This window comes from Zea mays, chromosome 2 (assembly GCF_902167145.1).
Source record: "Zea mays cultivar B73 chromosome 2, Zm-B73-REFERENCE-NAM-5.0, whole genome shotgun sequence".
In the NCBI taxonomy this organism is placed as follows: Eukaryota; Viridiplantae; Streptophyta; class Magnoliopsida; order Poales; family Poaceae; genus Zea; species Zea mays.
In genome coordinates this window covers 24,192,736-24,220,719 of record NC_050097.1, presented here as the reverse complement: position 1 = coordinate 24,220,719, position 27,984 = coordinate 24,192,736, and the positions used below count along the sequence as shown (strand labels likewise).

Genomic DNA, 27,984 nt, shown 5'->3' with positions numbered 1-27,984 from the left:
TTCGAAGTGCTGAAGTCAGCCGAAGTATTTCAATGGGGACCAGTCCAGCAGAGAGCCTTCGAAGAACTGAAGCAATATTTGATAGATCTAACAACACTAACTCCACCAACGCCAGGGGCTCCTTTGTTATTATATGTGGCAGCTTCGCACTCAGCGGTAAGTGCAGCACTTGTCCAGGAGAAGCTTGAAGGCCAAGTCAAGAAGCAGGCCCCAATATATTTTGTATCCGAAGTTCTTAGTTTATCAAAGAAAAATTATACAGAATTGGAGAAAGTATTGTATGCTGTTTTGATGGCCTCCAGGAAGCTTCGGCATTATTTTCAAGCTTACAACATAATTGTTCCTTCTTCACAACCTTTGAAGGATATTATGAGAAACCGAGAAGCTACTGGAAGGATTGGAAAATGGGCTGCAGAGCTCAATGAATTTTGTATTGATTATGTCCATAGATCTTCGATTCAGTCCCAAGCGTTGGCAGACTTCATTGCTGACTCGACGCCAGGGGCTCAGGAGGAAGAAATGAATAAAGATGCCGAAGCATGGACAGTGTTTTGCGATAGGTCTTGGGGAACCTTCGGAGCAGGAGCAGCTGCTGTGTTGGTTTCACCTTCCAAAGTTAAAACTTGTTATGCGGCAAGACTTGATTTTAGTTGTACAAACAATATTGCTGAATACGAAGCCCTGCTATTGGGTCTTCGGAAGTTAAAGGCAATGGGCATCAGAAGGGCCATTCTTAAAACTGATTCCCAAGTTATTTCTGGTCATGTTGACAAGAGCTATAAAGCAAGAGACCCGAAGCTTGAAAAATATCTAGATACAGTCCGAAGAATTGAGACTTCCTTTGAAGGATTCTCTGTTAAAAATATTCCTCGTGGAGAAAATGAATATGCTGATCTATTGGCCAAGTCAGCAGCACAGGGACTGCCTTTACCTTCGGAAGTATTTTTCGAAACAATAAAAGCACCTTCGGTCGAGCTTCTTGAAAGAGCGGTCCTCAATATATCCCCTGTCTATAGTGAAGATTGGAGAACTGAAATCATCTCTTTCCTTCAGGGTAATTTTCTTTCAGACGACGAAGCTTACAACAGGACGATAGAAGCAAGAGCTCGACCATATGTCATAATAGAAGGGGAGCTATACAAGCGTGGGGTCTGTTCCCCGTTGCTCAAGTGTTTATCCAGATCCGAAGGTATAGAATTAATGAAGGAAATACACGCAGGCCTGTGTGGATCTCACATTGGATCTAGGCCTTTGCTTGGGAAAGTCTTTCGTCAAGGATTTTATTGGCCAAAGGCAGCTTCGGATGCAGCGGATTTAGTCCAAAAGTGCGAAGGTTGTCAGGAATGTGCAAGAGATCAAAAACAACCTTCGTCTTTAACTCAATTAATACAACCCACTTGGCCGTTGCAAAGGTGGGGCCTTGATTTACTAGGTCCATTTCCACCAGCACAGGGAAATTTAAGATATGTTGTAGTGGCAGTGGAATATTTTTCTAAGTGGATTGAGGCAAAGCCTCTAGCCACGATAACTTCGGTTACTATTCAAAAGTTTTTCTGGCAAAATATTGTTTGTCGTTTCGGAGTGCCGAAGGCCATTACTGTGAATAATGGGACACAGTTTGATTCTGAAGCTTTCAGAGAATTTTGTGATCAAATTGGCACGAAGATCCATTTTGCATCAGTTCGACATCCGGAGTCAGACGGACTTGTCGAAAGAGCTAACATGATCATAATGACAGGAATAATGAAGTCAATCTTCAATCAGCCCAGGGGAAAGTGGCCAGACGAGTTAATCAAAGTGGTATGGAGCCATAACACAACCATGTCAAGATCAACAGGCTTTACACCATTCAAACTATTGTTTGAGGATGAAGCAATAACCCCGGAAGAGGCCAAAGCAGGATCGATAAGAACGGTATCTTCGGCAGCAGGTGAAGACGAAGCTGATTGCTCTGTAGAAAAAGATGCTATAGAAGGGATCAGACTTCAAGCTGTGGAAAATATCAATAAATATCAAGCCGAAACAATAAAATGGCGTGATATGAAGGTTAAGCTCAAGAACATTGAACCAGGACATCTGGTGCTTCGAAGAGTAGCCAACCCTGAAACAGTAGGCAAATTACAGCTGAAGTGGGAAGGACCCTTTTTGGTAGTATCTTTGTCAAGACCCGGTTCCTATAGATTGAAGGATATGGACGGCAACGACATTCCTAGATCATGGAATGCGGATGAGCTTCGGCGATATTATGTCTAGTTTGGTGTAATTGTTTCTATTCTTTTTGTGGCACCCTTTTCCTTTCCAAAGGGGGAGAAAGGTTTTTAATGGGGCCACAACATGTAATTTTCCTTATTTCCATTCTATAAAAGTGATATCCCCCAAAAATGTAAATGTAAATGCCAAGGGAAAAGAAAAGAAAACAGGGAGAAGCTCAAAAGTCGTTCCTAAGGGAATGCACAGCTTACAGCGAAAAGTCAACGCTGATTCCGCTGAAAGTAAAATGCGAAGAAGCTCCTAAGGGAGGCTTACAGCGAAAAGTCAACGCTGATTCCGCTGAAAGTAAAAGGCGAAAAAGCTCCTAAGGGAGGCTTACAGCGAAAAGTCAACGCTGATATATCAAAAAGTAAATGATGAAGTTGAAAAGTAAAAAGATTTGAATCATTCCCAAGGGGATGAAGGACTATGATTATGGTTTTTGAGCATGTGTCCCAATATTCATTTACACAATGCATTTCATCATGTCATGTGCATTCATAAACATTCATTTAGACATATATAGAATCATCATCATACCACACAAAAAGATAGGTGCTTCGGCAATGAGGAAAGACTTCGAAAAGGGAATTTTTATGCTTTGTTGTGTACGAAAAGAAGGGAAGGTGTTTTTCGCCTTCGGCTCAAAAAAGAAGTTTCGTCCACAGCAAAGCAGATTGTACACAATTAGCGGAAATAAAATATATTACAAGGTATGTACAAATTTACATAAGTTTTTCCATAATGATATTACAAAAGTCTCTCCAGAATTTTTGCAGGAAAGAATATTGTAGCAACTAGCAAGCTTCAGGTAGTCGTATTTCAGATTTGTCACACTTCAGCTTCGTCACACTTCTGCTTCGTCATACTTCAGCTTCGTCATCCTACGTATATTAAAGAACAGAATAAGGAAGGTGCAAATTTTAAGGAGAAGGTAAAAATAATAAATATAAGTTTCTTACCGGCTTAAGATGACTTCGAGCTTCGTCACCCGCCATTTTCCGCCCGCCATTTACCCAAATCTGGGTCATAAATCTATTCCCGATGCTTCGGGCTAGGCTTGGAATATCTATCAGATCTGATGATGATAAGCTGAAATTTGGTCTATTCACAATTTTTTCATGCGTGCAGCCAGCCTTCAGAAAAGCGGTAGATGTGCCCCGAGAAGCTACCAGGGCGCAGAAGTCAGCATGGCCACTAATAACTTCGTCAAGAGCCTCAACTTCGCCTTCAATATATTCTAATGTGCTGGGCAAGTTTTCGGCTGAAGGTGTAAATTTTTCAGAGCTGGCTCCAATAGAACGAAACACATCCTTCAGCCGCTGCACGCATCGGCTGCCGAAGCTTAGGCATTTCTCTTGAAGCTCCTTCAAGGATTTTTGCAAATTTGAATTCTTTTCCATCTCAGTTTTAAGACTTGCTTCAAGGTGTTTCTTTTCCTGCTCAGATTTTTCTAGTTGTTTGAGCAATTCATTTTTTAAACTGTTATTCTCGGCTTGGACCTCAGCCAAGGAGCCTTCCATAGACTGAATAACAAAGTCTTTCTTTTCTAATGCACCTTCATGTTCTTTAGTCATGATTTCAAGGTCCTGGATGGTGAAGTCCTTCTTTTTCAGAACAGCTTCGTAATTTTCAACTTTTTCTTCCAAATCTTTGATGATAGTTTTGTTCTTCTCCTCTTCGAGATCTTGTTGCATTTTCAGAACCTTACTCAATAGTATACTCTGCCAAAACAATCTTCATCAGAAAATGACCTAAAAAATAAATAAAATAATAATAATAAAATTTGTTACCTTAAAATTAGCATAGAGCAGGCTTCCGGCGATATGGTGTCATTGATACCTGCAGAGGTCCGCTTCTAGTTTCGGCAGGCCAACGCTTTTGGAGAGGGTTCTAACAACTTTGGCCTCGGTGCGGTTCCGAAGGCATCTTAGCTTCCCTTCGTTGACCCCACCAAATAGCGTAGCCCCTGACTTATACCCGCAAGATATGGCATATTTTTTCAACTCTTCTTTTTTGGCGCCTGTTAGCTCTTGTCCAAGCAAATCTTGAAAGTTAAAACCTTCTTCTTCTAAGGTGTCATCGATCTGCTCCTTTCCCTTTCCAGTTGCCGTGGTTATCGCAGCCACAGCAGCTTCTTCCTCAGCCATTTTCAGGAGAATATTGTCAATAACTTCAAGGGTGGTTTCCAGATTCGAACCTTCCGTGATCCCAGCTTTGGCCCCAGCAGCTTCGGCGTCGCCGGTTTCAGCTTCGGTGGTTTCTACTCTGGAAGCTTCGGCTGCGGCGCCTTCGGTTTCAGCAGTCTCGGCAAAAGCAATTTTTGACACTGTCGCCGGTGGCGGCGTCTGAAGAATCACATCTGCTATTTGAATAATTCTTCGTTTTTTCGGCAGTGCAGGACTTTCTTCTGCCGAAGCTGCTTTGTCCTTCTGAAAAAACTTCGTCAGTTCCGGTGCCAGCGGACTTAGCTTGACAGGCAAGGGTTCAGTCATTACCTTCATAATCTCTTCTACTTCGGCAGCAGAAGGCGTTGCAGGAGTGTCTTCTTCTCGAACCAACGTTCTTGGTTCTGGAGATGCAGTTTTCCTTTTTCTTGCAGCGGCCACCTTCGGCTCAGGACTCAGCTTTTCAGAAATCTCCTTTTTCTTTTTGGTCACTTTGGTGCTCTCTTCGTCAACGGCACTGGCAATTCTTTTTCTCTTCGGGCCGCCAGCATCTCCGCCCATTCGCCCATAGTCAGGATATTCAAAGCATATAGCATCAAGTACTCTGTTTAGCCTTCGTTTCGGCCAGGTGCCGAAGGCTACTGTCATCAATTGGTCCTCTTTTTTAGAATAATTTCTAAGAATTTCAGTACTCATTATTTCGATTGTATCGAGCCACTCTTGGCAGGGTGCCTTAAAATATTTCTTGAATTTATAATGATAGGGTAGTCGGACAAGCTCCCCCTCTTTCTTCTCTCCTTTAAGCTTCGGCATAGCCCATTCCTTCATAGTTGGAAATACTTTGAAAGCCAGAAATTCTTGCACCAAATCCCTAGTGCCAATGTGCTCTGCAATAATTATGAATCCAGCCAACGCCGTTTGGGTTGGACCTTCTGGTGTCATATTGCACTGGGGTCGGGTTTCTCCGAAGATTAGTTCAAGCGGACTCTGTACAAGCTTCTCCTTGTCGTCATCAACTTTGACGTAGAACCACTCTGATTTCCAGCCTGCCGGCCACTTGCTTCGATAGCTGATCACAGGAAATTTTGTAGTTTTCCGATATGCAAAGTTGTAACAACCAAAATTTTCATGTAGCCCATCCTTTCTGGCCTTAGTTTGGTAGTGTAGCTCGTGTACTCGGCAGAAACCTTCGGCAAATGGCTCCACTGCTTGGCTTCGGAGAGCCTAAATATAAACACTAAGCCTAACAATAGCGTTAGGAGTTAGTTGGTGAAAATAGATCCCAAATTTTTTTCAGCACGTCGGCAATCATCCTATTCAAAGGAAATCTTAAACCAGCTTTGAGGAAACTCTTAAAAATCACTATTTCATCTTTTTGTGGCTTCGGGGTAATCTCTTCTCCACCAAAGCGAATCATCTTTTTCCCATCTTCGCTGAAGTAGCCCGACTTCACCATCTTTGGGAAATCAGCCTTCGAGATAGTCGACTTCCCGAAGTCCAGATGACTAGGCTTGCTCGGCACTGCGATATTGTAATCATCGTCAGTACTGGCCTCCTCAATATCTGCTTGTTCTGCTTCAGCAGCAGGGATGTCTTCTGATGTCATCAATCCAGATCGTTTCATTGCCTCAGAGATAGGAACAGTTTCCACGCCTTCGGCTTCGTCTCCCTCGCGCTCAACTCTAGCAGTAGAGCGCACCCTGGCCATTTAATTTTGAAGTTCTTGAAAAATTTCTTGGAAAATAATAACCTTTTCTTCCGAAGCTCTTTTTCTGACGAAGCAAACACCAAATTGGAGCTTCGTTTGAATGCGAAAGTCAGGCTTCGACTATGGTTAAAAATTTTGGCAGCAAAACAGTGCAATAGCAATGAATGCTGTGGTAACTTCACACCTACCCGTCTGTTTATATAGTGCTGCAGGTAAGAAGGTGAATCGTCAGGATTTTTACACCAGGCAAACAGTTGCTCGCACCCGTTGAACGGTGGGCCGCAAAAACCAGAATAGTGAACCTGCACGGTGGGACCACTACGCGCTCGAAAGCTGTATCGTTTCTCGACAACGAGCTCAGGGAAGGTGTTTTTGGACCTTCGGCTTCCTGAAGCCTAAAATACTTTTTTCACGGATCAAGCTCGTTACGAAAAACGATCTAGCACCGCGAAGGGGCTACTGTTGGGACCATGCTTCGTCGCCGAAGGTCCTGCAAAAAGAAACAGTTTCGGCTAAAGCTGCTTGAACATGATGCCGAAGACACCGGTCACGAAGCTTCGAAACTGCAACATATCCGAAGACGAAGGGTCGAACCGACTTAAAGATAGAATGACCTTTTAGTCCATAAGGGTCTGAGTCATTGTTGTAAACTTTTATGAGGGGCATAATTGTAATTCCTCATGAGCCGTGTCCTGTGTCTATAAATAGTGAACAATATTCCTTTACTGTTCACGCTTTCCTGTAATTGCTAACGCATCACTCGGGAATTATTGTCAAGGCAAAGGTATAAATGTACCTAAACATTGTATTCAAATACCTTAAATTCATATATTAAGACATGTGAATGATGTTATTCATTTTCAATGTATTTATCTTTAATGTTTCATATTTTATATTACTTTGTATTATCTTTGTAAGTTTAATTACGAAGGTGAAACCTTCGTAACATTAAACTTGTTACCTTCGTCCGAAGATCCATTAAATCCTTGTGGATATAATGCTTCGAAGGACGAAGGGCTTTGATATTTAACATTTTATGTTACCTTGTTCTTAATTCATAGCATTTGAGAACAAGTCCCCAACAACACTCCAAGACACAAATCAAAGCCTCTGATCAAATCAAAGTCCACAATTCAACTCTAGTTTTAGGACTTGTGAGAAGATCAGCTTGTGTTCTTTTTGTTGTTCTTGTTGCTTGGTTGGCTTTCTTCTTCCTCAATTCTTGTTCCCAAGATCATTGTAATCAAAGCAAGAGACACCAAGTTGTAGTGGTCCTTGTAGTGAACTAAGTGTCCCATTTGATTGAGAAGAGAAGCTCACTCGGTCTAAGTGACCGTTTGAGAGAGGGAAAGGGTTGAAAGAGACCCGGTCTTTGTGACCACCACAACGGGGAGTAGGTTTGCAAGAACCGAACCTCGGTAAAACAAATCACCGTGTCATCCGCCTTATTTGCTTGTGATTTGTTTTTCACCCTCTCTTTCGGACTCGACTTTATCTCTAACGCTAACCCTGGCTTGTAGTTGTGCTTAAACTTCATAAATTTTAGATTTGCCTATTCACCCCCCTCTAGGCGACTTTCAATGGGACAGACTAAAACAAGATTCGATTTGATATTATAAATCGGCGATTTGATTTAGTCAAGCCTAGAAAAAATTTCGCCGCTATCCGAACATTCGACTACAACACAACTCAACTAATAAGTTTATGCCTTGTATTTCTTGGATAATAGCGTTGTCGAATTTTAAAAAAATGAAATCTTTTCAAAAACACATTCACGCACTCAACCAATCTGAACAACACCGGACTCGACATTACGGAAGATTATTAAAGTCTAAACTTCGTGAAATATTTTTGACGGTCCAAATAGACGGAGACAGATGCGATATCAAAATCGCCACAACAAAGATGGTTAGAATTTGTTGTCCATTTTATTTTCACCGATATTCCGTGCTTAAGTCCATAAGCACAGTTTAACAGAAGGTAAACACCAACGGCTTGTTCGCTGCGGCTTGCTGCGGCTGCAATCCGGCTGCGGCTGCGGCTTCTACAGTATTTTTCTCTCTATGGATTGCAGCTGCAGCAGTCCAAACAGCTGCAACAGTGTCGGCTTGTAGCCAGCCGAACACGCCCCAAGAGTATTACAAAAACCACTGTTGATCTCCTCTATTTAGCGACCAAATTCGTTGCTAGGGAGGACGCGATAGGGGCTATTTTTCGCAAGGGAAAGAGCTCGCATGACACCAGCGAGCCAAGCGGCAAAGAAATCGTTGCCGATGTACAGCTCGTCGAGACTTCTTTGTCAAGAATCACACTTGGTAAAAAGTTCGCCGAGTGTTTAACGTGCCGAAGCACGCGATAACGCAGCTGATTCCCGATACTAGTGATTCACCAATACTCGTAGCCATTAAGACATATAGGTTCGGAGAGGCTAGAAATGCGAGCTATTTCCATCGCCACGTAATTCTAGATTTATTTCGAATTAAATAATACTTATAAATTTATAGGAAAGTATACCAAGACTTCGAATAGATAATCTTACTTTTAACTTATTTTAAAAACAATATATTCCAACTTATCTAATCTTTTGTTCACCACAGTTCAAGTGAGATGACAAGATAAAAGTTACAGTGCTACTATATGTAATGGCGTGTTAATTGACGAGACACGTGCTTCTGGCATGTTAATCGATGTGACGCGACAGTGACCATCAATAGTGGTAGAGCCTAGAGGGATTGGTGCGACAGGACCACCGCCACCTGAGGGCTTGTTCGGTTAGCTCTCAATCCATGTGGATTGAGTGGGATTGGGTGGGTTTAAATCCCAAGCAAGTCAAAGTTGTTCTAAATTTTTTCCAATCCCATCCAATCCATATACTGTAGGAATAACCGAACAAGGCCTGATAAGTTCATGGCCCTCGATTATAGAGTACTCACCAAGGTCATAACTGCAGCCCCAGATGGGGTAGGTCGGCCAATATGTCTCCGATGGGTCTAATCCGTTATCTGTTTGGCATACATGTCTGATAGACATACAATCTGATAAGTGTAACCCACAACCACTCGGTATTCTTAGGCCTGTTTGGTTTCTTCGTTCAGTGACTAAAGTTTAGTTTAGTCGAGTAACTAAAATTTAGTCTCTACTATATTTGATTCCAGAGACTAAAAGTATTCAGAACGACTCATAAAAATACTAAAATACTTATTAACATTCTTCCGTCATTAGTGCAACTAAAATAAATAAAAGATAAAATTGAAATTAATATGATTAAGTCTCTTTTAGTCACCCCTTAAATAACTAGAGACAAACAGTTTAGTACATATTTTAGTTCCACCGTTTACAAATTTTTAGAGACTAAATGTAACTAAAATGTATAGACTAATCATTAGTCACTCAAATTAAATGGGGCCTTAGACGGGGCATGAAGTCCTTCCTAGTTATATCTTGTCCTGCCTAAATCAATTAGTATTTGGACTCCAGTTTCTAAACAATTCAACATGTATGCATGCTATGTATATAGCTTAAATGTTCCATTTTACTAGCATGCACAATGCCGGGTCCTATATATTTTGAAATGTTTTTTTTATTTCATTGTAGGCCATATTTATAGCTATAGGACGATGAAGTCACTTTAGTTTGCAAGAGTTAGTATTTTTAGAAATGGATTGAACATTGCGGGTAAACTAGAAGTATTACATTTTGGTACCGTATGCAGCACTAACAATTAAATCCTTAAAATTATTTAATCCCCATATAAATGTAGTAAACATACATGTACTCCATGACAAAGCTAGGTCGCCTCGTCGAAAGTATAAGTTGAAAGTGATGTTTGACGTTTACCATTTTCAAAAAGGCCAGTTTTTATCTCGAGGGCACTGATCGATTTTTCTCAGCGTTACGATAGAATGTCTCATCTAAAAACAACATGGCGTTGGTATAAGATCTCAAAATACATTTTTACTGGAAATCTTTTTTTAGTTGTTGGACTAATAAACTTATGTCTTATATTTTATATGTTTTTCCATGTTTTCCATTTAATACATTGCGGGTAGAAATAGGCAACCATATATATAGTTTAGAATGTTTCAAAGCACACATCATGTAGCCTAAAATATATAGTACGTATATATCTTTTGTTAAATTATGTATCTTCGCGACGAAAACTTTGGAAGAAGTTGAAGCCATAGATATATGACTAGATCGATGCCCAGCCAACATCCAGCTCGAAATTATGTCCATATAAGACAAGGGGCAGCAGCATCATACACATAACAACCTTGCTCTCTAGGTTACATAACAATAATAAATTAACGAAATAAGAAACTGGAACCTAAGTAAGGAGAACGAGAGGACACACACACACACACACACAGAGAGAGAGAGAGAGAGAGAGAGAGAGAGAGAGAGAGAGAGAGAGAGAGATTTGCGGTAGACATTTCGAGATTCCTCCGGCAACCGGGATACACAGAGGGGCTTCAGAAGACAGAACCCTAGTGGGGGTGAAGACGTGAAGTCAGAATGGAGAAAAGCCCATGCTGGCGTAGAGACCGTCCATGAAAAGCATGCACTCAGCTCCCTCCTACAAAGCGCAGCATATATAGAGGAGAAATAAGCGTCGTCGCTCTGGCAGAGCATCTTTATTTGTTGGCTCGATCTGAGTTCCGGTTAGGGTTTGTTCTCCGTGTAGGCTCTTACCTGATTTTGCATAGGGTTCTTCTTCAAGCCCTGATCGGGCATGAGGCCGAAATGGATGTGGGGGAAATGGGCCCACTGATGCGTGGATAGAGAAGGGGGGAAACAATAAAGTCAGTATATACAGTGTCTACTAGATTTCTGTTTCATGACTTATATGAGATACTAACAAGTATAATTAAGAACAATACTTGAGAGAGAGAGAGAGAGAGAGGAGTTACATTCTTGGCAGCCGCGCTGAAAGCTTCCCTGTGAGTGATGTCCGGATTGCTGGCCTTGATGCGCTGGATTTCATCTCTATATATACATGCATGCGCCAGTCAATAGATGCCGCAAGCTAATTAAAGGGGAAAAAATTATGCGTGAGACCAATGCAAGGATGAACTCACTTGATGAAACGGTTGTACGCGGAAGGAACTCTCTGCCGCTTCTCTGAAGCTGCGGGAAACACAGCCAAATCGATCGAGTTAGCAGAACCATCAAGAGATGAGCAAAGCTAGCTAGCTAGAGTGGAGCTGCGTGTTTTTTTTACGAAGATGGAAACAATAAGAAAACTCACTTCTGTTCACCGACGCTGCGGTCCTGGGCAGCTGCTGCGCCTCCTGCAGTGCATGTTTGGCCGGTGGCGGCGCCATGGACGACATGGCCGACGACGTGGTGGTGTTGCCACCGCACGTGTTGTTGATGCTCGTGACGCCGCTCACGCAAGCGCTCGGCGGTTCAGCACCCGGCAGGCTCGGCGCCTGGAACGACATCGCCTCAGCGTCCTATGTATGTGTGTATATATATAGTTCAAGACATGCATGCGCCATCAACAACAACCACGGCAGCTAGCTAGCAGGAAACATCTGCAGATACTAGCGATATAGATACATAGTGGCGGTACAATAATGCTTACAAGTAGACCGTGCGGGGAGGTGGGGGAGAGGAGAGGCTGGCCGAAGGGTGGTAGCTGGTTATTGGCCGCCGCCGCCGGCAGCAGGAGGGCGCGGAGGTTGACGTAGAGCAGGTTGGAGCAGTGGCCGCACCGCACGGTGACTGTCTGGAACAAGCTGCTGCACGGCACGCCCACCTGCATGCATGCAGCACATGAGCTTCGTCTTCATGGAAGAAACGACGGGCGGCGGATCGGATGGAGGACAGGAGTGATCAGAGGCGACGCGGGTACGTACCGCGAGGATGGTGTCGCAGTAGCTGCAGTGCACGTAGCAGATCTGCTCCTGCTCCGCCGGCGGAGGCTGCTGCTGGTCCAGGTTGAACAGCGTCTCCTCCGGCGCCGACGACATCATGGTGCCAAAAGAAGCAAGAGCCGCGGATGGGCGTGCTTCTTCTGTTGTGTGCAGATCGAAGCAACCCGGTCTTTGTTGGAGTTATTGGATGAGGGGCGATGGAGCGTGAAGCGCAGCAGCGTTGGGCAGGAAGCTAAGGGCTTGGGCGGCGAGTGGATGGGTGTGCACGGGAGGGAGTACGTGTGGGGGGTGGGGACTGGAGGGAGGGAGGTTTATATAGGGGCGTGGCGGCTCTCGGTTCGGTCGGTACCCCCTGGGATCGATCATCGATGTGATGGACGACGACGAGGCGACGGATCGGCGTTGGATTTGACGTGCGCGCGCGGCTCGTCCCCTGACGGATTCGATTGATAGACCTTGCCCGATTCGAGAAAGCATCGGATCTGTTGTTGCCTTCGCCTCCGTCCACCGGCTCTTGAATGACGCTCTTGCTCTCTCGGGAGTGAGTGGAGAGACAAACGGGGCGCGAGGCTGGCTGCCTGCCGCCTTGCCTGATTGATTGCTGTTCGTTCTGCTTGCTTGGTGGGGCCGGGTGGGTGAACGTGAATGGCCACGGCGGGCGCGGGGGCAAATTGGGAAAGGCATCGGGGGTTCAGACGCCAGGCACAGCCGCACAGGCAGCAGCAATGCCGAGACCGTGAGCGTCCACCATCTCTCTCTCTCTCTCTCTGGCCTCTGCCGGCCGGACTGTGCCAGCAGCAGTAGGCCAGTAGCCGCTAGCGACTGTTTGTCTGAAAAGCGGGCAGGGCCGGAATGAGTGGTGGGGCATTGTGGCGCAGGCAGTGGACAGAGCTAGTGGGCCACCGGCCCGGCCCGCCTCCCGGCCGAGCCGCACCGGCCGGCCTGATGATGCATGGTCGATGCCGTCTGGTCCTGTCCCGGTGTGTGTGTGTGTGTGTGTCGCGATTTGGACACGTTCGGTGCAGGGTTAGCTGGTTACAGTGTCACGACGTATTTTCAGGCACCGATTTACTAACCGCCCACATCGCTGCTGTATGTTGCGTGCTAAACTTGTATCGCTCGTGGATTTTTTTTTTTCATCTGTCTATGCATGCGGTCACCGTCATATCCAGCAACCGAACCGTCGACCGTCGTCATGGACAGTCGAGTTCGTCGGGCATGCATGTTACTTACAATCCACCAGCTGGTGCGCGTTCGCCGTGCATGGTCAGTATACAAAGCTCTCTCTCTCTCTCTCTCTCTCTCTCTCTCTTATATATCCTGTTCCATGCGCCCTCTCGCAAATCGGTCCTATCAGAAGAGAAGAGGGACATGGTCGCTACTGTTGATACTTGGTGGGTGGGAGTACCACGCGACGCGCGCGAGGTCAGGTCCCTTGCGTTCCGCTTCCACGCTGCCGCGCGCGCTAGCTATCAGCCTCGGCCTTGCTGTTTGTTGCCACTGGCCCCGGCCCGCGCCGGCCGTCTGCCTGCCCTGAGGCCACCGGTGCCAGACGGCCGGGCAGGCGATTACATTACAGCATGGCAAAGCAGGATGTGCAGGGCTACGCAGCTGCCTCTGCGCGAGAATTAATTGCCCCCACGCCGACTAGTACCGTCCTTGCCTTTGCCTGGCCTGGGCGGGGCTGCAAGCGGCATCCGCATGCATGTACGCGCCTAGGACTACGGGAGCTCCCCTAGCTAGCCTGCGTCGATTCCAGGGCGTGCCCCATCAGCTAGCTAGCTTAGGCTACTTTAGCTCTAGTATCTTTGCAAATTGCAACCCAAACTGCATGCGTGGTCCCCCTTAATAACTAGGAACTGTGCCGGCCGTAATTGGTGCTCGAGAAAAAACGGCTTGAATGGAGACAAAAAGCAGGTTTAGGCAGGCGCGCGGCAGAGGTCACAGGCGCCGGGACAGGCCGGCCCAGTACACTTTCGTCGCTTTCCGCTTGGGAGGCGCGGCACGAAAGGCTGCCTTGCCTCAGCTCCGGCGGAATATACCGGCCGGCTGCCTGTGTGCGCTGCACTGCTGTCGTGCCCAGCCGACCGCCCGGCGGCTAGCGCACACAGCTGCACACATTGCAAAATGGAAGCGAGCAGCTCCGCATGCATCGCTGGATTGATTGCTGGCGGCCGCGTCGTCGTCATCATATGCATGGGTTGGCGTGGCGCCCGGCCGGGCCTGGTCTCTTTTGGTCCAGCCAGCGTTCACTCTTGCAGTCTTGCAGAAGTTGCGGTGGGCGCACCTCGAAAACACATCCCCGCCCACCCCCCGAACAGAACTTCATTCATGGATCGAATTAACGGGCCAAAGCGTACGCCGCCGAGCACAGCAATCAAAACCATCTTCACACTGAGCTAGCTAGCTCGTCACGCCTCGTCGCGTTTTCTTTTGGCGAATCCTGCAGTCTGATGCCGAGACACTGGCACGCTGCGCTATATGCATGCGCTACAGCGCTAGGAAAGATAGTAGTATAGTACTCCAGCTATAGCTACAAACAAGGCTGCTGGATCCTATACGAAGCGTACCTAGAGGCAGGAATTCCCTGTCGCGTAAAATAAAGCGTGCACACATTCTGCATGCTACTGTTTTTTTTTCACGTTTCGCGAAAAAAAAGCGAGCAACAAGCTGTGTCCTGCCATCGAGGCCTGGCCCTACGGACCTTGACGGATGAATGCAGTGCGGGGGCTAGCTGTGTCCTGCCATGCTCGACAGTTTACACAGTCCTCGCCTCCTCGGCGTCGTCGCAGGCTAATCGCAACTTTGACCTGTGTCTAGGCTACAAGCTACATGCGCATCCTCGATCACCATCAAGGTCAACTTAGCGTCCTTGCACTTCTCATTCGGAACAAAAGTCATACTCTAGGGATCGAGCAGGAATAGCCACTTCAGTATGCATATTTAATAATAATCTTAGTCTAACACCTACAATCACTACGGGAGAGATAAACTTTGCCTAGCGCTAAATATTTTGCCGAGTGTGAATTCACGGGCACTAGACAAAGATCTTCTTTGCCGAGTGTTACGCTCGGCAAATCAAGACACTAGGCAAATCAGTCGTTTGCCGAGTGTCCGCCACTAGGCAAAGAAAAACACTAGGCAAATCGAACGTTTGCCTAGTGCCAGACACTAGGCAAAAAAAAACACTCGGCAAACCGGACGTTTGCGCAAAGAAAACCACTTGATAAACTAGCGTCGTCATCTAACACCATCCACCAACCGTTAACGTTGCCGAGTATCTGCCTTCAACACTCGGCAAAGAAGGTCTCTTTGCCTAGTGTCGGACTGGAACACTAGGCAAAGAGGAACTTTACCTAGTGTCTTATTTTGACACTCGGTAAAATATTTTTTTTTCTTTTCTTTCTGCTTCCAAACTTTTTATGATGTGTTTCTATAGCACCTAGAACTACATGTCAAGCTTTGGTAAATTTTTTGAAGTTTTTGCTATATTTATTCAATTTATTTCATTTAATTGAATTTCTTTTGATAATTCAAATTTGAACTGCAAGTCATTCGCATGACGAAAAACTGATATTCATGTTATTTATCATAATTTAAGACCTTATCGAGTAACCGACTATAAATTTTAAACATCATGTTCACGAAACATGACCACAAACTTACGGTCCAATTGTTTTTTAATTGTATAAAAATAAAAAAAGTCAGAAAATCATTAAACTTGTCGAGATGTCATGATATCATATGTGGAGGCTGTGATAAAAAGTTGACAAGGTTTCATGCAAGTTTGACACGAACGATAGTTACCACCTAGTCGGCCTCTACATTAAATCATTAAACTTCTCTCTCAATTCTTTGGTTTGTAAGCATTGTACATAAAAACTTTTATGGAATATTGTCAAATTTTTATCATAGCCTCCATATATGGTATCATGACATCTCGACAAGTTTTATGATTTTCCGACTTCATTTGCTTTTTATGCAATTTAAAAACAACTAGACCACACGTTTGTGGTCAAGTTTCGTGAACATGATGTTCGAAATCTCTAGTATGTTACCGGATAAGGCCTCAAATTATACTAAATAACATGAATATCATTTTTCCATCGATTTTTCCATTATGCGAATGACTTGCAGTTCAAATTTAAATTATCAGACGAAATTCAATTAAATGAAATAAATTTACTAAATATAGCTAAACATTATTAAAAATTATCAAAACTTTACATGTAGTTCTAGGTGCTATAGAAACATATCATAAAAAGTTTGGAAGCAAAAAAGAAAAGAAAAAAATATTTTACCGAGTGTCAAAAAAGACACTAGGCAAAATGCCTCTTTGCCTAGTGTCCTGAACTGACACTAGGCAAAGTGTCTGTTTGCCTAGTTCCTGAACTGACACTAGGCAAAGTAAAAATGGAGTGTGCCACGCACACCAGCTCCAATTCACATCAGTGACAAGTGGGGCCACGACTCACGAACTGGACTTGGGTGAGCGCGACCGGTCCAACCCTAGCGTGGCGGCGGCGGCGGCTTCGGATTTGGCCTGTGCGCTGGCCGACGGTGAGCTTCTGGTGGCTCCGGTTCAACCCTAGCGTGGCGGCGGCTCCGGTTCTTCTCCTTCTGGTGAGTCCCTGCATTCCAGTCTCCCCGTCATTCCTGCTCTCCCGGCTTGTCATTCCAGTCGCCCATCTTGATTTCCCCGCGGGAGTTGGCGAGGATGTTGTCAGGTTTTACGTCGAGGTGCGCAACGCCGCGGTAGTGGAGCTGGAGTAGCCCTTCGAGGCTTCGACGCACTGCATGGCCACCTCAGAGTACATCAGATAGATTACAGGGGTTATTGAGCAGATAGATTAGCCTCCGGTCGCCATGTCCTCCTAACAACCTGCATTGGAGTCGTAATTTGTGTATTGTAGTGCAAACTACTCCCTCCGTCCACTTGATTTAGACGTTCTAGTCCTTTTCGGTTGTCCACGGATTTTGTCACACTAGCAGCCCAAGTGTTTTGTTCACAGCTAGAATCGAGGGGGCGCAATATCCCCATGCCAACACTGCCTCGTTCTTCTCGTTAGCGCCATCTAGCTGGAAGATTTGTCTCCTGAGAAAAATAGTTGACGCCATCTAATTGGACATGCAAGTGGGTCCTTTTAGTGCCGTCTGGGAGAAAGCGTCTGACTCTTAATTAGCTTTTATTAGTTGCACTGCAATTAACATTTAAATAGGAGAAAACAGGGTTACATGCGTCATTTTGCCACTCACTTAATCAGTCCAAAAAATTCTAGAGCGTCTAAATCAAGCGGACAGAGGGAGTAGCCTATTGAGCAGATAGATTACAGGGGTTATGCATTGAACCATGTTCACCAAATCGCATGAAAGACTGAACTACTCAGAGTACATCAGCAAGACTATCTACGAGTTGCATGTGCTACGGCTAACGTGATAACAGTAATAAGAATTTGTAAAGCTCAAATGGGTTCCACGGACACCAGTTGAACTTTTTAAGTGCCAGAAACTAGATGTATCTCACATGAATTCTCAGGTAAATCCAGTATTATGTGAACAGCTTCGTGTCCATAAATACAAAAGCCCTTCAAGTCCATAAATCTGAGTAGTAGTAGTGCCGGTAAACAGCTTCGTGCTCTCTCTCAGGCGAAGTTCAGTTCGCCGCTGTTCCCCACCATCGTAAGCAGCAAACAGTTTAGTTTTGTTGAATTCAGTCCGCCGCTGTTCCTCGCTCCGTGCTGAAAGTAGCAGTTTTGTTGAATTCAGTTCGCTGCTGTCGTTCCCCGCCGTCGTAAGTAGCTGAAAGTAGCAGTTTTGTTGAATGCAGCAAGTAGGAAGTAGGAAAATTTCAGTTTGGCTGAAAGTTTTGTTGTTTGGCTCAAATTATCGTTTAGCTGAAAGTAGCCATTTTGCTGTTTGGCTGAAATGCATACTCTAATAATCGTACTATGGATAACTTTTATCATGCCATCGCAAGAGTGATCTTTCTTTCTAGATAATCCTTCAAGTGATGTATGACTTATGTATTAATTGTGAATTATGACTTACGAATGCTTTCCTAATATTACTCTATAATTTTTTCACCATAATATTCTTTTGTTGTAATTGATTCTATAAAAAAAATTCGCCATAACCTTTTGCCTCATACACATAACCTTTTGGCCTCATTCACAAAATAAAAAAAATGCACAAAGAGTCATTTTTCCTGCAATTGAGTTGCGTTGAGAAATGCAAAAGGAGCGAGTAGAGCTTTCCTGCAATTCGACCCAGTTCACTCGTTCTTTTCAGCATGTCCATGTTCACTCGTTCACTCGTTCTTTCCTACAAAATTCAGAATTAACAGAACAATTCCACCCAATTCACTCGTTCTTTCCTGCGATTGTTGTTTATGTTACTCTCTACTATATATGTTAGGCGATGGAGGACCGTGAGTGGATGTACATGGGCCGCTCAGGTCAGGGTCAGGTCACCAATGAATGGATCAACAAGACTGATGCTTTCTTGGAACGAGCATTTGGTGAGGCTGCTAAAGGAGCGAGTAGAATTTGTTGTCCATGCAGTAAATGTGCAAACAGGAAAAGACAAACAAAGAAGGTCATGGGGGAACATCTTTGGTTGAATGGATTTACAGCAGACTATTCCCGTTGGATCTATCATGGTGAAGCCGGTCGAATGAGAGAGGAGGTGGTGAGACCACGCGTTGAGGATTATGATGCTGACGCTGGGGTAGTGGATATGTTAAATGACTATCACGAGGCACAGTTCGCTGAAGGATGCATGGAGGAGGAGCCAGAGGCAACCGCAAAGGCGTTCTACGACATGTTTGCTGCAGCACAAAAACCCCTTCATGACAAGACAAATGTTTCTCAATTGGATGCCATTGGACGCATAATGGCGTTAAAGTCGCAGTATAGCCTAAGTCGAGACGCCTTCGATGGTATGTTGACAGTTATCGGTAGCCTGCTTCCAGAGGGTCATGTTCTGCCAATGAGCATGTATGAGGCACAAAAACTTCTCTGTTGTCTGTCCAGAAAACATTGCTTCTCTATTGTCTGTCCAGAAAACCCACAACCGCTATTGCTCGATTTTGACAGATGACAATTAACAACCCACAGCCTTTCAGTGCACAGTGAGTGACTGACCAGCTAGCATAGGAAACTAGTGACTGTTTCCTCCTTCAATACAAAATCGGCTTTGCCCCTTTGCCTGTTTCCTCCTTGCTGTTGCTGTGCGGTTACAGAAGCCAATTACAGAAACCAGCTAGCATAGGAAATCAGTGACTGTTTCCGCACAGCAAGTAGCAGTAGAAGCTAGGAAGCTACAAGCCCGCTATTTTAAACCTTGCTTCATATAATCTTGATATTATATGTTCAAATTCTAAACAGAAACTAATAATTTTCTTAATCACTTGGGCAGGAACTGGTCGACTGTGGTGAGTGGAGGTGCTCACACACGCCGAGTCAATGGCATACTCGGTCTTCTGTGCAAGGAACACTTCCCTGGCATGGTTGAGTACGACGGAGTGATGGTGCCAGCCTACTCGTTCGACCACTATGCCATTGCCCCCGATGCTGAAGATCGAGTCGATAGGGTATTCAACAACAAGGCAGAGCGGGTGAAGCAAGAGTTGTGGGTAAATATTTCTTATCCCATATTGCTCAATACATTGCATTCGTTGGACATTTTTGAAATAATGAATGTATGCATCGTGTTTGTATATATAGGATTTCTACAGATGTCAGGAGGGATATGAGGGCAGGGCAGATGCGTTGGCTACCAGATGTTGTAAAAAACTCGTCGTAGATATGCACTACGAGGCGCGCATCCAGGCCATCATAAAATACCATGGGGCCATCCTTAGAGAGAAGGTCTCCAAAAAGGACGCAAGAACCATGAAGTTGACTCGGGACCAGTACTTGGAGGTAAATACAAAACATTAATACCGATTACTTTTGAGATTAGGTAGCCTTAATTTCATCTTCTCATATATCATGTACTTGATTTTCTATAGATGATTCCTTATTGGTGTGCCACGCATCCCGAGTGTTGGGAACGAATGGTGGACAAATGGTGCTCAGACGAGTGGGAGGAGGTGCACAACACTTGTCGGGATCGACGTTTGATGATGCCAGGTGTACCACACCATCAAGGCAGTCGCAGCCTCAGCGGATACGCACAAGCATGGGTATGTGAATTCATTTATTTATTGAAACACTCAATTATGCATAATTTCTAATCATCTCGCTGGTTTTCTTGTAGTCGGTGTCACATGGTGGACAGACTTGTTCCATCTTCAAGGCATTTGCTATGTCCCACAAGGCCAAGGCGACGTCCGACGTCAACTATAACCCGGAGGATGGGCCAGAGGCGTACAGCAATGGAACCATCCACAGTCGCCTCAGTGAGTACACATCGATGGCAAGGGAGGTCCATGGGTCTGAATACGATCCGAGCACCGAGGAGCTTGACGCAGAAGTTGTCATGAGGGTTGGAGGAGGCAAGAAGCATGGACGCTACTGGATTTGCGACGGTGCAATCGACTCAGCCGCTACTCCCTCTCTATCTCAGATTCGAGCAAGTAGCACGAGCGCGAGCCCAGCTATACGACCTCGGCAGGACACTTCACAGCATCGGATACAAGCACTCCAGGTTGTTCATGATATATTCATCGTTCATTGAAATATTTCTTTTCTATGCATTATTTTAACATTTGAGTGAAATATTGTAGCATGATATATTCATCGTTCATTGAAATATTTCTTTTCTATGCATTATTTTAACATTTGAGTGAAATATTGTAGAACCAACTGGTAGAAGAGAGGAGGGAACTCCAGGTTGTTCATGCTATATTCGTCGTTCATTGATAATATATCTTTTCTATGCATTATTGTAACATGTGGGTGAAATGTTCTAGGCCCAACTTGAAGAAGAGAGGAGGCAACATTTGGAGTTGGATGCGAGGATGAGGTCCGAGCAGCAGAGGACGGAGGACATTCTTCGTTACAAACAGTCCGCAACGGGTGTAGCTCCACCACCTTCGCTATTCACTCCAAATCCACCTCCATCTCAGTTTTCCACTCCTGTGAGTATGACTGTTTTAGTTTGTATGTTCATGCTTAGGGTCAAACCACTGCACTAATTGAAACCTAGTAGAGTATGAAAGTTTTCGTTAAATATAATATATATTTATCTTGTCTCACACATGCAATGCCTTCTCATTTTTGTAGAATCAATCGGCGGCATCGAATGATCCTCATGTTTCACCAACTGACACTACACCAAAATCATACACTTCCTACGGTTTTTTAACTTCCTACAGCTTTTATAACAAACCGTAGGAAATAAATAACTTCTGAGAGGCAACTGGTACCTCTAGGAAATAAACATAACTTCCTACGGTTTTTTATAAAAGCTGTCGGAAGTTCAAAGACCGTAGGAAGTTAACTAACTTCCTACGACCTCCTCTAGGAAGTTAGGTTTCATCTGTTCACAAGTCAAACGAAAATCTAACTTCCTACGGCTAGCTCTAGGAAGTTAGCTGGGCAGCTAACTTCCTACGGCCTCCTCTAGGAAGTTAGGTTTCAGCTGTTGACCAGTCAAACGAAAATCTAACTTCCTACGGTCGGCTGTAGGAAGTTACTTAACTTCCTAGAGGCAAAGTACAAACTCTAGGAAGTTACTTAACTTCCTACGGCTTTACTCTAGGAAGTTATGTTTTTTTTAATTTTTAACCTCCCTCAACCTTATCTCTTCTCTCTTCTCTCAATATCTCTCTGTCTCACGCTCGACCGGCCGCCTCTCCCGCGCGCCCTTCTCTCCCACGCCCGACCGGCTCCGCCCCTGGCCCCGCCGCGCCCGCCTCTCCCGCTCCCGGTGCGCCCCGCCTCGGCCACCGCTCGCCCCGGCCGCCGCTGCGGCCGCCTCTCCCATCCTCGACCGCGCCCGCCCCCGAGGAGCCCGCCCCGGCCGTCGCCGCGGCCGCCTCTCCCGTCCTCGACCGCGCCCGCCCCCGAGGAGCCCGCCCCGGCCGCCGCCGCGGCCGCCTCTCCCGCCCCCGACTAGGCCTGGGAATGACGCTCGCATGGAGGAAGCCCCGTGGAGACGCTGCCCCGGCTTGCCGCGGAGGATAAGGGCATCCTCGTGACCCACCAGCAGCCGGTGCCAGATCTCTGTTGCATCCTCCAATCCAACATGTGATGTTCTTTCTCCTCACCGGTGATGCTCCTCTTCTACTGCTCACCGGCGATGTTGTCCACAAACGCGCGACGATTTGGATCTACTTCTCGCAGGTGCTAGCAGTTTCGATCTACACTACCCCGTGCTGTAATTTATTGCTATACGTGCTGAGCTGTTGATTCCTTCTTTTTTACTCTTTCATCCATATTCCATTCGGCATTCGATTCAGTAGGATTGGCATCTGTTCGTTCATGTTACTACAGTGCAGGATTGTTGCTTGGACATATTGGTTTGGCTGGCTGACTGGCCCGGTGGTGTTGTGTTCCATTCCTCCATCTGTATAATACCCTGTTTATTTTCTTTAATTTCAGCATCCTCTTAATCTTTTGCAATTACTACTGCATTTTATTAGCTTGGTCATAGGATCGGATCGGATCAGATCAGATATTGAGAAGTGCTCGTACAGTAAAGGTTGTTGTTATGCACAAACTGTTACCATGTTACTGTGAACAGTACCTGCCATGTTAATGTGAACGCTGTCTGGGATTAGCTTCGACGGTGTAGCGTTAGGAGTTGCTGCCATGAATGCTTCTGAATTTACAGTTCTGCAGGAACCACGAATTCTTTGAGTTATTGTGAACTAATTTCTTCTGTAGCCTTAAATTCTGTAGGAACTGCTTGCTGGTGCCATGTATGGGTGACCATGTACGAGTGAGCCCATGGATTATGCTAATTCAATTAGCTAATGGTCGTGTTTGCTTGTTTGTGGGGCCCTTGGATTGCTAACGTAGAATTGGCCCTTGGATTGCTAAAGGTCGGGGCAAGTTTGGATGGCGAGACTTTAAAATCTGTTTGGATTGAGCTACAATAGATTAGGTTGGATTCAAGTAGGGCTGGGTCTACTCCTTAATATTTTAGGATTGGAGTGGGGTTGGGGCTGGATTGTGATCCATTCCCATGCCTACCCCCGACGCGCCCCGCCGCCTTGCTCCCCAAGCGAACCCGCCTCTACTTCACTGTGCGTGGCCTCCACGCCGCCCAAATGTCGTACCCCCCGTCCTCTTATATCATGCATTCTCTTTTGCTTGTCAACTAAGGTTATAGCAAAACCATATTCCTTGCTTGAAAGAGACATATTACTAGGGTAGTTGTTTCCATGTGCATTCTCTTTTGCTCGTCAACTAAATGTGATTCCTTCTGATGCAAGTTAGCATAGTTGACATGAAATTATTTGTCTTATGTCATTTTTTCTTCAGGTTGTGTATGCAAGTGGTGGAAAAGCTCATGAAAGGTGCGGACTCTACATATCTTATATTGTTTTATTGGTTGAATGCAATATATGTTCTGAATCTGTCGTGATGTTATTTGTTTGTAAGTACACAATGTTTGATAACATCATCGACTCGAGCCAGGTGAGGGCTCAGCGTGGAGGTTCGTCGAGGTCTGCTGCTCATAGTTCCCATCTCTCCACTCAAGATCGAGCAGAAGTGGAGCAACTGCGTGAAGAACTTAATGGAGTATCGACCATCACTCGTCGTTGTACCCTGATGGTGATCAGCGATAGTGACCTTCCATTTTATGTGTTGTGATACTTGAGACTTTTGTGTCTTATGACTATGTATGAGATGTTGTGATATTGTCTCTTATTATGACTGGATGAGAAGTTGTGTCTTATGACTATGGATGAGACTTTTGTGATATAATTAATGAGACTATGGATTTAATTGTTGTTATGTGATTGTGTGTGAGATGTTTTATGTGAAAATATGTTGTGCTATAGCTGTTAATATATTTGTTATGTTGTGGAATGTGGTGTAAAATGAAAATAAACAATATTTGTAATGCTGGTCAAATTAACTTCCTAGAGGCTAACTGGGCCTCTAGGAAGTTAGCCAGCTAACTTCCTACGGCTTACTATAGCTCTAGGAAGTTAGCCAGCTAACGGCGCTGACGGCGTGAATCTACTAACTTCCGAGAGGCTTCGCTGGCTGTAGGAAGTTAGCTAACTTCCTAGAGGGCTCTAGGAAGTTAAGCTAACTTCCGACAAAAAATTTTCGAGAGCCAAACTTCCGACGGGATGGCTTAACTTCCGAGAGTTTCGCTAACTTCCTAGAGTTTAGGCCTAACTTCCTAGGGTTTAGGCTCTAGGAAGTTTACTATTTTGGTGTAGTGTGAGCCTAATTGCGTGCGTCGTTTGTGAACTTATTTGTGAGATATGTATTGTCGGTGATATATTGTGATCTTTGTGAACTTATTTGTGAGACATGTGGACTTATTTGTGAGACATGTAGACTTATTTGTGAGACATGTGGACTTATTTATGAGACATGTGAACTTATTTGTGAGACATGTGTTGTTGCTGCTTTACATGTGATGTTGATGATATGTATGTGGTGTTTGATATGTATTTTCTGTCTGTTTGGATGGAATATATACAAATAAATAAAAAGGGTGGCTCTGGTCATTTTGCCTAGTGTTGCACTCGGCAAAGAGGGTCTTTGCCGAGTGCAACAACCATAGCACTCGGCAAGGTAAGAAGCGAGGGTAGCCTGGAAACACACTTTGCCTAGTGCTGCACTCGGCAAAGGGGCCGCCTCTGCCTAGTGCTGCACTCGGCAAAGGGGTCGCCTCTGCCTAGTGCTGCACTCGGCAAAGGGGTCGTCTCTGCCTAGTGCTACATTAGGCAAAGCTTCCGTTACCATGCCTTCCGCCGTCATGGAAACTTTTCTTCACCGAGTGACGTGTGGCACTAGGCAAAGGCACTTTGCCGATTCCTTCGTTACCGACTCCATTTTGCCGAGTGCAACACTAGGCAAAGCGTTTGCCGAGTGTAAAAGAGACTTTGCCTAGTGTCTGTGGCACTTGGCAAAGAAGACAAGTCCTGTAGTGAATCTCTACTACTTCTTAATAACACAGTGTAGGCATTCACACGGTGCACGGTTCTGCCCCCACCCCCGACATCCTCCCCCTCTCCGCTCCACGTCGCGCTTTCGTCGCCACCATTGTCCGTTGACGCACACACCATCAACGCCCTCAGCTCCCCTCCACGTTCCCTTCATTCGTAGCCATCAACACCCTCCTCACCCTCCCAGATCCCGCCAGCCGCTGCGACCACTCCCACATCTCGTCAGCCACTGCGACCACTCCCACATCCCGTCATCCGCCACCATCAACGCCCTGCTCCTAGATCCTGTCATCCGCTGTGAATCTCCGTCAACTCCCCCTCGCGCTTTCGTCGTCGCCGTGACTGTCTTCTTCGAGCACATCCGCAAGATCGGTTGCATGCACTTGTAAGTCACCTTACGTGTTTCTATCTCATCCTCTTTGTTCCCCATGCGATCTGCGCATCGTGCTGACTGTTGCCATGTTCTGGATCTCAGTCTCGGCCGCCGTCTGTAACGGCTTCTTCGGGGACGCCAATTCGCTCAAGAAGGTACGTTGTGTACTGATTGCAACCAGGGACACCGTCTCCCCCGCCCCGCCTCAGCGCACCCACTCGCCCTTGCCCCCGTCTTCGAAGAGGTTGTGACCCTGCCTCCTTCCTCAGCGCCGCCACCTCGCCCCCGTCCTTGGCGCTACTGTCTAACGCGCACCCTGCACACCACCTCCTTCATTTTCTCGTCGCCCGCTATGCCCTAATGAGTCGCACTCCTCTCGTCGCCCGGAAATGTCCCGCCCCATCTCCATCTGTGCGTCGTCGCGCTCCACTGCTCCCTCCTTGTCTCTCTCGCTCTTTTCCTTCCCCATCTGTTCAACCGTCCACACGCATCCGGTGAGTGGCTGTGTAGATCCGGGCCTCCAAGTGTGGATCCAGTCCTACCTTCTCTAGATTTGTTGTCCTCTCGCTCGAGTGGGCTTCGTCTTGCCGTCGTTCTCCTCCCCGAGCTCATCAGCGCTGAGGATGGGGAGGGCATGACCTGTGGCGTGCGGAAGAAGAGGAGGGGGGGCGGGTTCTTAGAAAATGATCGAACTCGTCTTCCAAAACACAATACTATGCAGGTCTATAGTATACCATCTAATCTTTTTCACTGGCATTGCTGTGCAGCCAGAATATCAAGCTTTCCCTTACTGTGCTCCTTCTTGGTGTTGGTGTTGCAACTGTACCTGATCTGCAACTCAATGTTGTGGGATCTGTATTGTCCCTACTGGCAATCATCACAACCTGCGGTATTGCTCAGATTGTATCCTTTTGATTGTCATTATTTTTATGTGGCATATCTGTCACAGTATCTAGAACAATTTGCATACAAAAAACTTTGCATGTGTTTGAGGTTGTTAATATTACAAAAAGGGGGCAAATCGCTAATATATGAACGATAGAAGGTAGTTCTTTCTCTATTGTATTATTTAGTTTATGTGTTGAGCATAAATTTCAAAAGTGATATTGAAAGTCGCCTAGAGGGGGGTGAATAGGAAAATCTGAAATTTATAAAGTTTAAGCACAACTACAAGCCGGGGTTAGCGTTAGAAATATAATCGAGTCCAAAAGACAGGGCGAAAACAAATCACAAGTGAATAAGAGCGGATGACACGGTGATTTTTTTTACCGAGGTTCGGTTCTTGCAAACCTACTCCCCGTTGAGGTGGTCACAAAGACCGGGTCTCTTTCAACCCTTTCCCTCTCTCAAACGGTCACCTAGACCGAGTGAGCTTCTCTTCTCAATCAATTGGGACACTTAGTCCCCACAAGGACCACCACACAATTGGTGTCTCTTGCTTTGATTACAAGGAACTTGGAAGCAAGAATAGAGGAAGAAGAAAAGCGATCCAAGCGCAAGAGCTCAAAAGAACACAACAAAACTCTCTCTTCTAGTCACTATTGCTTTGAGTGGAATTGGGACTTGGAGAGATTTTGATTCACTCTATTTGTGTCTTGTATTGAATGCACTAGCTCTTATATTGAATGTGTTGGCTGAAAACTTGGATGCCTTGAAGTGTTGGTGGTTGGGGGTATTTATAGCCCCAACCACCAAAGTGGTCGTTGGGGAAGGCTGCTGTCGAAGGGCGCACCGGACAGTCCGGTGCGCCAGCCACGTCACCCAACCATTAGGGTTCGACCATTGGAGCTTCTGACATGTGGGCCACCGGACAGTCTGGTGGTGCACCGGACAGGTCCTGTTCACTGTCCGATGCGCCATCTGGCACCTGCTCTGACTCTGCGCGCGCAGTCGGCACTGTTCACTGTTCACTTTTGCAGTCGACCGTTGGCGTTGTAGCCGTTGCTCCGATGGCATACCGGACAGTCCGGTGCTACACCAGACAGTCCAGTGAATTATAGCGGAGAGCCATTTTCTAAAACCCGAAGCTTAGCAGTTGGAGGGTATTCTCCCTGGTGCACCGGACAGTCCGGTGCGCCAGACCAGGGCAGCCTTCGGTTTTCTTTGCTCCTTTTTATTTGAACCCTTTCTTGGACTTTTTATTGGTTTGTGTTGAACCTTTGGCACCTGTAGAACTTATAATCTAGAGCAAACTAGTTAGTCCAATTATTTGTGTTGGGCAATTCAACGACCAAAATCATTTAGGAAAAGGTTTGACCCTATTTCCCTTTCAATCTCCCCCTTTTTGGTGATTGATGCCAACACAAACCAAAGCAAATATATAAGTGCAGTAATTGAACTAGTTTGCATAAGGTAACTGCAAAGGTTGCTTGGAATTAAATTGGTTTAATTTTCATAAGATATGCATGGATTGCTTTCTTCATATTTAACATTTTGGACCACGCTTGCACCACTTGTTTTGTTTTTGCAAACTCTTTTGGAAATTCTTTTCAAAGTCTTTTGCAAAATAGTCAAAGGTATATGAA

General features: G+C 45.5%; 1 protein-coding gene, 1 long non-coding RNA gene and 1 pseudogene across 3 annotated transcripts; 2 read left to right on the top strand and 1 right to left on the bottom strand.

Moving 5' to 3' along the window:
* Positions 1 to 10,314: 10,314 nt before the first annotated feature.
* On the bottom strand, positions 10,315 to 12,311 carry LOC100193442 (putative YABBY domain transcription factor family protein). Of its 2 annotated transcripts, none has more exon segments than NM_001138561.2 (7): positions 10,315 to 10,702; positions 10,819 to 10,893; positions 11,037 to 11,112; positions 11,205 to 11,253; positions 11,375 to 11,582; positions 11,714 to 11,887; positions 11,988 to 12,279. In NM_001138561.2, coding segments are annotated over 7 exon segments (765 nt in total). In that variant the 5' UTR covers positions 12,105 to 12,279; the 3' UTR covers positions 10,315 to 10,636.
* Positions 12,312 to 20,615: 8,304 nt separating this feature from the next.
* LOC118476291 (uncharacterized) lies at positions 20,616 to 21,281 on the top strand. Its single transcript, XR_004856159.1, has 3 exons — positions 20,616 to 20,654; positions 20,807 to 21,087; positions 21,233 to 21,281. It is a non-coding gene; the product is annotated as an uncharacterized lncRNA (long non-coding RNA).
* A 4,264-nt stretch (positions 21,282 to 25,545) lies between these two features.
* Positions 25,546 to 27,984, top strand: part of LOC118476226 (UDP-xylose transporter 3-like) — a 29,428-nt pseudogene continuing 26,989 nt past the window's right edge.